The 12345-nt window shown below is 40.0% G+C and overlaps 1 protein-coding gene across 1 annotated transcript in view; it reads left to right on the top strand.

Moving 5' to 3' along the window:
• Positions 1–215: 215 nt before the first annotated feature.
• TMCC2 (transmembrane and coiled-coil domain family 2) overlaps positions 216–12345 on the top strand; it is a 63786-nt gene continuing 51656 nt past the window's right edge. The window contains exon 1 of the mRNA XM_083359209.1: positions 216–710. Within this exon, the coding sequence (XP_083215335.1) occupies positions 231–710 (480 nt within the window). The 5' untranslated portion in view covers positions 216–230. The remainder of the gene's footprint in view (positions 711–12345) is intronic.

Below are 12345 nucleotides of genomic sequence, written 5' to 3'. Positions count from 1 at the left end.
ACTTCATATGGATGAAATCTGGACTTCAAAAGACTGACACCAGTCAGTGACAATAGACAATTACAAAATTGTGATTCGCTGTGGCATGGGCAAGATGGGATTTTTTTCATACTTATTATATTTCATCTGTTTTTTTACAACAAATTTTGTTTAGCTCCTTCTGCAACTATCTTTCCAATATTTTGTCTTCTTTCCTTGAACAGAAGATACAACAGCTGTCTGAAGGTTCTATGTTTGGTCATGGACTTAAACATCTTTTCCATAGTCGTAGACGATCCCGAGAACGGGAGCATCATAATTCCCAGGAGTCATCCCAGCAACACCATGGCATGTCTGATCATGATTCCCCTGATGAAAAAGAACGCTCTCCTGAGATGCATCGTGTCTCTTATGCTGTGTCACTCAATGATCTCCCAGCTCGACCCACCGCTTTCAACAGGGTGCTACAGCAGATTCGCTCTCGTCCTTCCATCAAGAGAGGAACCAGTTTGCACAGTGGCAGTCGCCGAACCAAGAGTGGCTCTGTAGAACCACAAAAAAGCAGTCCACATCTTGTGCGGAGGGCCCCCCAGGATAGCAACCTGACAGCAATCCTGCATCAACATCAAGGCCGGCCAAGATCTTCATCTACTACAGACACTGCTACCCTTATGGCTGAAAGTGGGAATGTTTACCTTCTGACCGAGGAGTCAGAATGCCTCAGTGACAAGGTAAGATGAAAGGGTCATGGCTTTGGTAAAGCTTAGAAAAAATGGGAGACACCATTTTTACATTGCTCAGTTCTACAACTGGATTTGTCATTGGTAAGAAAATTGGGTCCTAGAATCCAATTTTACAGGACAAGTAACTGATGTTAAGAGTGTGTATAGCATAGATATGTGTATACAGATATTTGGTACTAAAATTTGGCAGTTCACTTTAAAAAAAGAAAAGAAAAGAAATACATCATTTAGCAAAAATCATATATTCCTTCAATGGTTGAGAAAACATTGAAAATGTTTCTTGTTTCAGCTGAATTATGCAGGCCATGCTACAGGAGGTAGAGATTTTTTTCCCATCCTCATTGTGCAAATCAAAATTTAGGGTATGCTTAAACATTTTCCATCTAAAAATACTTTAAAGATTACCCTATTTACATGTTCAGGAAATATAGTCCTCTTTCTAAATTATATTAAGTTACCTTTACAGCCAACTTGTGTTATATTCATCATATCTTTCCCGATTGGGAAGGGTTACTTTGATGGCTATACCCAGGGAAAATGAGTGGAGCAAAAACAGTTGAAGTTAAAACCAAGGAAAACACAACAGAGTCTTGGTACACCTTAAGGACTAAATTATTCTATAAACTTTCAGGGATTATTGTTTATTTTGTCAAACGTTTGGAGAATTTTACTGGGAAAATAGTGTTAGACTCAGTCACTGATAGAGGAAAATTTGCTTTTTTATTTTCTGACTCTTCAAAAACATTATTTTCAGTCAATTATCAATTATGAGTGACCATGTTACACAGTGCTTTTTTAAATGGCATAATTCTTATAGCAGTATCTTTAGCACTGAATACTGAATAAATTCAATTCAATACTTGTAGATTAGCTAGTAATTCCAACTTCTGAGAGAGATTTCCCTCATGTTCTCTATACATGTAACTCAGCACAAGAGGCAATCATTACCTGTCACCTTACTCAGCAAATGAAATTCTCTAATAAGATAACCTAGCTTGCTCTAACTGTTCTCCTTGCAGATGAGTGCAGGTAAATCATTATTGTTGAGAACCATTTGGGAATATTCCATAAAGCAAAAGTCAGCAGTCACTGCAAGCTGTTATTAAGGCAGACTTTGGTAAGAAACTATAATTCTACTAAACTTCTAGGAAAGTAAGCTACTGATTCAAGAAATAACATTTAGGTGAAATAAGCATATCTGTCCTTAATTCATTATTAGGTTCTTAGGTATTTCAACCTTGTCAAACAAGGACTGCTTGGGAGTTCAGAAAGGATTTAGAAAAGGCTAGAGTGTGATTTGCAATCAAGTTGCTTTGTCTGGTTCACAGTGAATTACCCAGAAAAAGATAAGTCAGTATCACAGGGAAAATGTATTTAGATTGCTCACTGCAAACATTTCTGCTTGCCCAGGCCAGCTAGGGCAAAATATTTTGCTGTTTTTCAGCACAGGGAATCTTACAAGGGCATGTCCCTCCAGTGAAGATAATGTTAGGGGCAAACAAACAGATCCACATGCAAAGAGTTTAATTAGCTGTTTGATAGTTTGCACCTAGGTCAGACTAGATAAGCTTCAATGGCACTCAAGGGGTATCACACTTTGCCTCTTATGCCCATGTAGGAATTCCAGACTAATTCCCTATTTGATTCCCTTCACTCAGCTCAGCCAGTTTCTCTTTGACAGGAAAATATCTATTTTCATTCATCCATCCATTTTGCCTTCTACTTATGATTTTACAAAATCCAGTCATATTTTTTCATTTTTTAAAAAAGGCTTCTTGGTTTGCTACTGGTGAAAGACAGGCAATAAATAATGTGGCTAAGGACAAAATCTAGGCAACCTATTATCTCCAGTGAGTCTTTTTCAGTGTAGTACTATAGTTATTTTTTTCTTTTTTGGTTGAAATTTATCTCTTTTCATACTTACAAAATTCTGGATCTCAAATAAGGTAGAAGTTATTCTGTCTTAAACTTGCCAGAGAATATGTCAGAAATGAAACTAGGAAGTCCTGATGCCCAATTTGGGGATGTGTTGATTCTCTGTGGAAAGGGAGATGATGGTGATAGAACTGCAAAACTACAGAACTCCTAGAGTGAATTTGATATTGGAAAGCCCTACATGGCTTAGGCCCGGGGTACTTGCGAGACCACCTGCTGCCAATGTCAACCTCCCATCGCCCAGTTCGCTCCCACAGAGAGGGCCTCCTCAGGGTTCCGTCCGCCAGGCAGTGCCAGCTGGCGACCCCCAGGGGGAGAGCCTTCTCTGTGGGTGCGCCGACCCTCTGGAATGAACTGCCTCCGGAGCTGCGGATGGCCCCTGACCTTCGATCCTTCCGCCGTGACCTGAAGACATGGTTGTTCCAACAAGTGGGCCTGGACTGACTATGGTTTTTAATTTGGTTTTTATTGTGTTAAATTGTCCCGTATTTCTTATATTCATTATTTAATTCTTTTTTAATTTTTGTATTTTATGTCTCTTAATTTTTATTGTTGTGAGCCTCCCTGAGTCCTTAGGGAGAAGGGCGGTATATAAATTTAATCAATCAATCAATAAATCAATCAAATCAAAGACAAAAAGGACGTCATCTCATTTATTTCCTAAGGAGTGGGGATGTTGATAAACAAGCCGTGCAAATTTAGTTGATTATTTCAAAGATGGATAACCAAGTGCCTGGCAAGGAGGGAAAAGCACAATATATATTTTTAAGCAATTGAGCATTCTTGTGCCCAATGGTATTCCAGCAATCCCTTGTCGTAATTCATCAGCCAAACTCTATGCTGAAATCATAAGAAGAAAAGAACCAGTATGGCTTCTTTGGCATCTCCTTCTTGCTTAATCCAGCCTAATAATTGCTAAGTGAGGTGTGGAACAGAAATCAAGGAACCCATGAGGACATTTTTTTCAGTAAACCATTCAAAACCATCTTCCTTCCCCATGTTCTTTGTAGGGCTATATTTCCACTCATTCATAGAGGAGTTAGTACTCAGCACGTTACTTTTTCTGTCCTTTGCTTTAGTATGCAGGGGCTGTTCATTATGGAAGGTTTCCATGGAAGTCCACTTCCAAATCTGTTATTATGTCCAGTGAAGGAAAAAAAACCCACATAATTATAGGGACATACTATAAAGGTAAAGGTAAAGGTTCCCCCGCACATGCGTGCTAGTCGTTTCCAACTCTAGGGGCCGGTGCTCATCTCTGTTTCAAAGCCGAAGAGCCAGCGCTTGTCCGAGGACGTCTCCGTGGTCATGTGGCCAGCATGACTAGACGCCAAAGGCGCACGGAACGCTGTTACCTTCCCACCGTAGTGGTCCCTATTTTTCTACTTGCATTTTTACGTGCTTTCGAACTGCTAGGTTGGCAGAAGCTGGGACGAGTAACAGGCGCTCACTCTGTTACGCGGCACTCGGGATTCGACCCGCCAAACTGCCAACCTTCTGATTGACAAGCTCAGCGTGCTAACCCACTGAGCCACCGCGTCCCTTACGGACATACTATACTAGTTCAATAATAGATTAAAATTGATTTTTTTAAAAAAAGAGTAATAGTCATAGTGTACAATTTTTGTATAAATTATATCCATAACAGTGATGGCTTAATTATTAAGGTCTGAAAATTAAGCATAAACTAGCATTTCAGTTTGGTTGCCAGTTCTAGTGCATTGGAGAAGGCATTCGGTCTCTGTGTTCCGCACAGTAGATGCCACAACAGAGCTTTTCTCTCCTGAAAAGCAAGAAAGATTCTCAGGTGACATGCTCCTGTTCCATACTGATACCATTCAGCAGGACAGTAACCTCCAGGCGACCTGATTTATACATTCAGAAGAAAAGGAATCAGAGAAGAGACACAGATGGCTGACGACTGGCTCCAATTGTTCCTTAAGTAACTGAAATGAATTTATTTCTGCATGTCATGAAAGAATGAAATGTGATCGTTTGATCCTTCTGTTGACTGATGCAGTATTTGCATTCTCTTCTCTTATTTCACTCATCATTTGGTGTACGGGTAGTCCTTGTTTAATGACCAAAGTTACAAAGGCACTGAAAATTAGTGCAGGTTCGCATCCCACCAGGCTCAAGGTTGACTCAGCCTTCCATCCTTCCGAGGTAGGTAAAATGAGGACCCAGATTGTTGGGGGCAATTAAGCTGACTTTGTAATAATGCCGCTTGGGGTGTGTATGAAAGCCCTAATAAGCAGGCATATACATAGAATGAAGGCTACTGCTAAGCTTGTAAGCCACCCTGAGTCTTCGGAGAAGGGCGGGATATAAATGGAATTAAAATAAAATAAAATAAATAAATAAAATAAAATAGTGACCAGTTCTCACCGTTATGATCGTCGCAGCATCCACATAACCATGCAATCAAACTTCGGGTGCTTGGCAACTGGCATATATTTACAATGGTTGCAGCATTCCAGGTCTTGGGATTGTCATTTGCAACCTTCCTAGAGATCTTCTGACAAGAAAAGTTAATTGAGGAGGCCAAATTCATTTAAAGACTGCATGATTCCTTTAACAACTGCAGTGATTCACTTAACCATGGCAAAAAGGACATAAAATGGGGTATAACTCATTTAACAACTGCCTTGCTTAGCAATGAAAATTTTGTGGTTGTAAAGTGAAGGACTATCTATATCGCAGTAGACACTCAGCATATTTAAGATGCATGGGCCAACTCCCAGAATTCCCCAGGATGATAGCTGGGGTGGTATGCTAGTAGAAGAATTCTGAGAATTGTAGTCCACACATCTTAAAGTTCCTGAAATTGTAGGAACACTGCAATACAAACATCTAGTGATGTTTCTAATGATGGGTTGTTATCAACCAAGTTGGCAGGAGGTTTCAGTTCATAGTCATGTGACATTGTGCTTAACAACCCTCACTGATTCACTTAACAATTGTAGCCAGTACTGATGAATTGATGTCATAAGTCCACCACTATCACTTGACTTTTCAATTTTAAAATGAATTTAAAACCACTTGGTGATGGAGTCACTAGTCTGAATTGTGATTGGTAAATAAGGATTACATGTATAAACTTTTGATTGAAAATGATGTACTGTATCTGAATAAACCTAAACTCCCCCATGTGACAAGTCTAAGAAGCATTATTTTTCTAATCAATTGAAATTAACATTCTTACTTCTCCCAATTCATTTTGGTGCCTTGAGCAAGTCTTGTGAAACCACAGCTCACCACTTTAGGATTCAACTCAATATCCAACTCTCCTCCTCCAATGATCTGGAAATTTGGGCATAAACAAAGAAACAAAAAATCCTGAATCAATATTCCAAAACCTAGTTTAAACATTATTTGATTTCTGTTTAGTGTTGGGGCTTGTATTGTGAGCTTATGTTGGGTTCCATTATTTCTGCTAAGCTGATAATGATTTGCATGAAAGCATCTTCAAGAAGCCTTCACAGATATTAGAAAGTTGACAATCTTCATCTTGGTTTTTCTTTTTCATCTGATTTCCTTTAGGCAATGGAAATGCTGAATAAATAATGCAGAATCTGTATTGGACCAGATAAACTATATAAAGTGTGGAGATGATTTTCAACCTGTTTTGGTGGAGGTTTGCATTTGGTGGAGAGAGAGAGAGAGAGATGGCAATATTCGAGTACCACCTAGCAAGGTGTCAAAAACTTAATGACAAAAAAAAACTGTTCAAAGTTGCAATTGCACTGAAATGACTTATGACCATTTTTCACACATTACCATTGCAGCATGCCCAGGGTCATGTGATTTATATTGGAATGCTTGGCAACTAATTCATATTTATGATGGTCACAGTGTCCCAGGGTCATGTGATCCCCTTTTGCAACCTTTTGTCAAGCAAAGTCAATGGCAGGGCTGCTGATGGCCAAGTGCTAAGGTGGGACTTCCTTCCCTGCCTCCCTCTTTCTCATTCCCATCTCCTTTCTCATTCCCATCTCTCTCACACACACCATATTTTCCCTCTTCCATATATTCATCAAACAAGGAAAAGCCTCCAGAGACAAAAAAGACAAGGGAAGTAGCTTAAAAAGGTGCATTCTCCTTTAAGAATTAGCTACTGGCTAGAAAGGAAAGTTAAGGAAGAAAAAAAATATAGTAAGTATTGGCAGCCTCCTTAAATGGCTCTATTCATAAATAAAGGAATGCTACAGGCAAAATCCATTCAGGAGAAAAATACTTCAAAATCCCTTGCAGCAAAATTTACAGCTAACAATAGCAGAGCAATAGATGCTAACACATCAGCCATCAGCCAAATAGACATCAGCCATCAGCCAAATAGAAATTGCCAAACACTCCTTAAGAACACAAAGCCCACATTGCACAAATCCCAGAACTTCAAAGTCACAAAAGCACATAAGAATCCTTCCACTCTCCATCTCCCTCCCTCCCTGCCTCACCTCCAGCCAATGCTGCCTTTCTTCGTGGAGGGCGACCCCTCCCCCACTGCATTTCTTGTCTGTTGTTGCCAGCACAAGTAGATTGGTTCATGGCCAGCCTGCTTGATCTCCTCTCCTCCCACCCTCCTCCTTCCTTCCCTTCGGTGCAGCTAGAGCTGACTCCACCTCCTCCCAAAGCTGACTCTTTTTTTCTCCCTCTCCTGCCCAAACTGCCTCCTTTTATAGCCTCTCCTGTCTCTGCCCCTCTCCTCCTCCTTTCTTATCCGGGTGAGCCGGAAGTGAACCTGGGGCTTTTACCTTGCCCCAGCCACTCTGCGGCTCCGGAGGACTCTCTCACAGTAAGTCCTGCGCTGCGTTGGCTCGTTCCCTCCCCCACTATACTTGGCTGGGCAGGGCCATGTACCTACCACCTGCCATGTACCACATGCTAATGTACCACAGGTGGTACGCGTACCACCAATTGAAAAGCCCTGCCCTAGACAACTGAGAAGAGGCTGGAGTAGTCAAGATATATGATTCCAGTTTTTCTCTTCCCTTGAGAAGAATTCTGTACATCTGCTTCAGAGAACTGGCTTTGTCTTCCTGCTGGCACTTAGCCTTCAGGACCATTGGCCTGTTAGAGGCATTGTTTCCAGAACAGCTCATCTTTAGCTGTGCTGGAAAGGATACCAAAGCTTTTACACAAGAACAGTGAACTTGGTATGATGTACACTTTTGCTATAGTAATAGTGATTAAACAATAACAAGCTTAGTATGCTTGTTCATTTAAAAGCTCTATGACAGAGATGCAAGGTTATTACAATCCAGGAAGTGATCTGTTTATTATTTAATTCTGCTTTATCTTTATGAATACAATTATTAATGGTTATACTCTAATTGAACTGTGAAGATTAACCATTTTCATTCTGTCGGCTCCACTCATTGAACCCAGTCGTTGGATATTTTGTGATAGTACTGAGCTGCCTTGTTGGCAACAGTTAGAACCCTCCTAAAACCCTGCTAAATGTTTGTAAAGATGGAAATTAAACAAGTTTGAGATCCTTAGTCTCTGCTTTTAGTTAACTAGAATGTATAGTTTTTGTGTGCAGGGACCCAGTCTACCATCCCCTTTGTATGCAGGGAACTCATTAATAAACTTATTTGTTCGCTTTGTAACAGGTACAGGACATGGGGGAGCCAGGGGAACAAATATGCTAAAAGCTGGAGTGGGGCGAGTGCAGAGAAATTATCCTGCCATATATGATGGGCAACTCAAAATAGAGACACATCCACAAAACATGAGGAATCATTGTGCTTTGTTGGACCATGTTTTGATCTCCTGGAATTTATCTGTTTGGCAATTTCAGGAAGTTTGGAAAGATCCCTAGTACAATATGGCATATACCCGTTGTGGCGAACCTATGGCACGCGTGCCACAGGTGGCACGCAGAGCCCTCTCTGTGGGCACGCGTGCCGTCACCCCAGTCCTAGGCTTTCAGGTGCGTTTTATAAAATCTTTTCGCTTTAGGCCTCCGCCTCCATGTGCAAAAAAAAAAAGGTTCAATCAATTAATCAATTTCAACTTCTCGTGGGAAAAAAAGACCTCGCAAAGTTGGAATTGATCAAACTTTTTAGTCCCACCCAGTCAGCCGTTACCACTGCAGCCACGCCCACCCAGTGGGCCACGCCCACCCTATGGGCCATGCCCACCCGGCACCCGACGATACATAAGTGGGTTTTGGGTTGCAGTTTGGGCACTTGGTCTCTAAAAGGTTCGCCATCACATACCATATATTTCTGAAAGCGTTTTTCAGGTATAAATGCTGTTGTGATTGAGGCTTTGATCTGGTAAAAATATATCATGTTATTAAATAAATGCAAATAGGCTTAATGTGCAAGTAATACATGAACTGATTAATGTTTCTGTGGGCACATGGAATGTTATTGGAAAGTTTCTAGAATGATATACCACACATTTCCATGCAATTAGCTTGTGAGGTTTTGCCATTAGGGACTTTTGGAAAATTGGGTACTTGATTGTCTGGTTCCATGCTGTTCATCTTATTTATAAAACAACCATATCAAGCAGCAGGTTGGACTTGGTGGCCTGGTTGTTCCTTCCTACTCTATGGTTTTATGTTTGTTGGATAATTGGAAAAAGTTAGAAATGTTTATTGATGTGTATACATTTTAACAACACTGCTATGGAAGTCTCTCCTCCCGCACAAATATACATTGGTTTAAATTTTGCCTTGTAAACAACTAATCAATGTAAGTTATATATATGACAATCTGAAGCCTTTATTTTTTTCCTGAGGAACCCATTTATTCATATATATTGATAAGTGGCCAGTATTTCTTTCTAATGACCTTCAGGGAAGGAGACATGATTCAACTGAAGGATACCTGGAGATTCTAAGCACATAGTATAGGAACCATACTTTAGCGATGCATGACAAAAGACTCTACATGTACATGTGTAGATCCATCTCCAAGCAGAAATGGCTCCTGATGGACTCAGGATTTGGAAAATGTCTCCTTCTCACTATAGAAAGTAGTCTCTTTCTCCCATATTTGAAGTACAACATTTTAATACTTTTTAATGTGCAAGAAGCTGCTTAAAGCCCTACTGAACACTACAGAAGTCTACTTGGATTGTTATATCAGGTCTCTTGACCTTCTGCTTGTACATGCCTATGCAATTAGAGTTGTTATTCTGTAGTGCTGACTGTCCTGACACCAGGTGCCTGCCATTTCTTGCTGTATGTGGGTACTTCTACATTCAGCTCATCTGGATATTATACATTTAATGATAGGAAGAGTGAAAAGCATGTGGTGTTTATTTTTGAATGAACCTTTTATTGTATACATTGAGATTGGCTGAGCCTCTCTCCGTGTCCCCCCCAACTCACAGTGACCCACCATCTTGTTACACCATGTGAGCTAATTGCACAAAACACCGGCCTCGCAAGTCAATCATACCTAAAATTATAAAATTATTTCCCGCTCAAGAGCCTGACAGCCCATGGATAAAAGCTGTTCTTCAGCCTGTTGGTACAGCTGGCTGTACTCCTGAATCTCCTACCTGATGGTAGGAGAGTAAAGAGATATTGACCAGGGTGTGAGTCATCCGTCAGAATTTTCCTCACTCTTCCAAGGCAGCGAGCCCTGGCGATGTCATCCAGTGGTGTCAGGGGACAGCCCACAATGTCTTGTGCTGTGCTCACCACCCTCTGTAATACTTTCCTATCTATGGCTGTCAGGCCAGCATACCAAAACACTCCCGGTATTGTATAATGCCTTCAGTAGAAGAACTAAATTAATTTATTATATGACAGCTCTTCCTCAGCATGCACTTGAAATAGCTGTTAATATTCATAATTAAGTACTTACCACCTGTCTTATCAAACATAATTTGGATGCTGCATGCTGGAAAACTTTTTTTTAATCTCAATCCACACCAGAGTTCACTGCCAGTTGTATTAATATAGATCTCCCTCTACTGGTAGCAAAAATTAGTGTCTACTGGTAGCAAATATTAATACTAAATCATTTATGTACGGTACTTCAATTTCTGAAATATAGAATTGCCCCATCAGGGAACTGGGTAGCGGAAGGAAGGAAGGAAGGAAGGAAGGAAGGAAGGAAGGAAGGAAGGAAGGAAGGAAGGAAGGAAGGAAGACACGCAGATGATTGGTGTAAAATATTCAAATTCAATATTTAAATATTAGCTAAATTATATGACAAGTTTAAGATTTAAAAGCACCATTCACAGTTTAAGTAATTAAAAAAATATTATAGTATTTGCCCAGCTAGGTTAGGTGGCAGCATCTAGTTGGTCTTGGCTGATATTGAAAAAGCTAAGTTGAGTCAAAGTTAGCTATAGTTTGGATGAAAATTCCTAAAAGTTGTAAACTAGTCTGAAATTTTTTTTAAAAAATAGCCTGGTAAAGCAGCAGTGGTAAACTGCTTCCATATTGTTGCCAAGAAAGCAAAATGGATATGTTAGTAATTGAAGTTTATCTTGAGGGAAACTGTACTTAAAAATAATCTTTTCATCTAGACACAGTAAACATTTGACTTAATGGTCCTCAGCTGCAATGGAAAAAAATCTGTCCATTCGTTGTACATGTTTAGAAACCAATTAATCATGCATAAAATTCCATTTGCCATTTAATATGTTCAAAGATATGTAAAATATGAAAAATATCTGGGTATAAAATCCCATTTATTAGATATGCTTTTGTATCATCCCAGTTCCATAACTGAATACACACAGTGTATAAAAACCTAATATAAAGTAACAGGAGCCTGAAACAAACCTCCCTCCAACCATGCCCCTTAAAAAGCCTGTCTAAATAACATTATTTTGACAGTTATGCACAAGATCAGGTTCAAAATATGATAGGCAAAACATCAGTGCTACCACACTTGCCTTTGGATGCCTCGTGGAGATTTGAACCATAAGAAACTCCTGTTTCTATGAACTCACTAGGCAGGAAGAATCATTTTAAAGGAGATAGTTCCTCAAATGTCTTGGCAATGCACCCCATGGATTGGTTGTACATAATATCAGCCTTCTGAATTGGGCTCAAAAGCTTATAGCAGTGGTGGCGAACCTATGGCACGCATACCAGAGGGGGCACTTGGAGCCCTCTCTGTGGGCACGCGTGCCTCACTCTTTGGCTATGTTTTCACAGGGAAAAGCCATTTCTCAAGCCCCTTCTTAGCCAAAACAAGCCTCCCGAGTGAGCGCGCTGTTTTCAGCTTTGAATTATATCAAATCTGACACCAGAAACAGACTAACAGATGACCTGAGTGCTGCATGTGTTGCTCTCAAACTTACAAAGTATAAGCCAGAGTTAGACAAATTATCAGCATGCATACAACACATTAATTGTTCAAAAGCATGCCAAATGCAAACTTTTACCTTTCAGTAAAAAGTTGTTTGTATCATTGAAAAGCTTTGTTATTGTGTTTTTCTTTTAAGACAAAAGATGTTAATGTATGAGTTGTTTTTTCTAAACTAAAACCTCAGTATTCAGATTAAATTGCCGTGTTGGCACTTTGTGATAAATAAGTGGATTTTGGGTTGCAGTTTGGGCACTCGGTCTCTAAAAGGTTCGCCATCACGGGTTATAGGAACTAGTACAAGAAATAGTTGAAAAAGCAACACAGCTCTATCAGCACCTAGCTGCTGTTTTTGTGAATTGCAGCTTTCAAGTAATCTTCAAAAACAGCCCCATGTTCAG

Source organism: Vipera ursinii (genome assembly GCF_947247035.1).
Source record: "Vipera ursinii genome assembly, chromosome: 3".
NCBI lineage: Eukaryota > Metazoa > Chordata > Lepidosauria > Squamata > Viperidae > Vipera > Vipera ursinii.
This window is presented reverse-complemented; position numbering and strand designations above follow the sequence as displayed.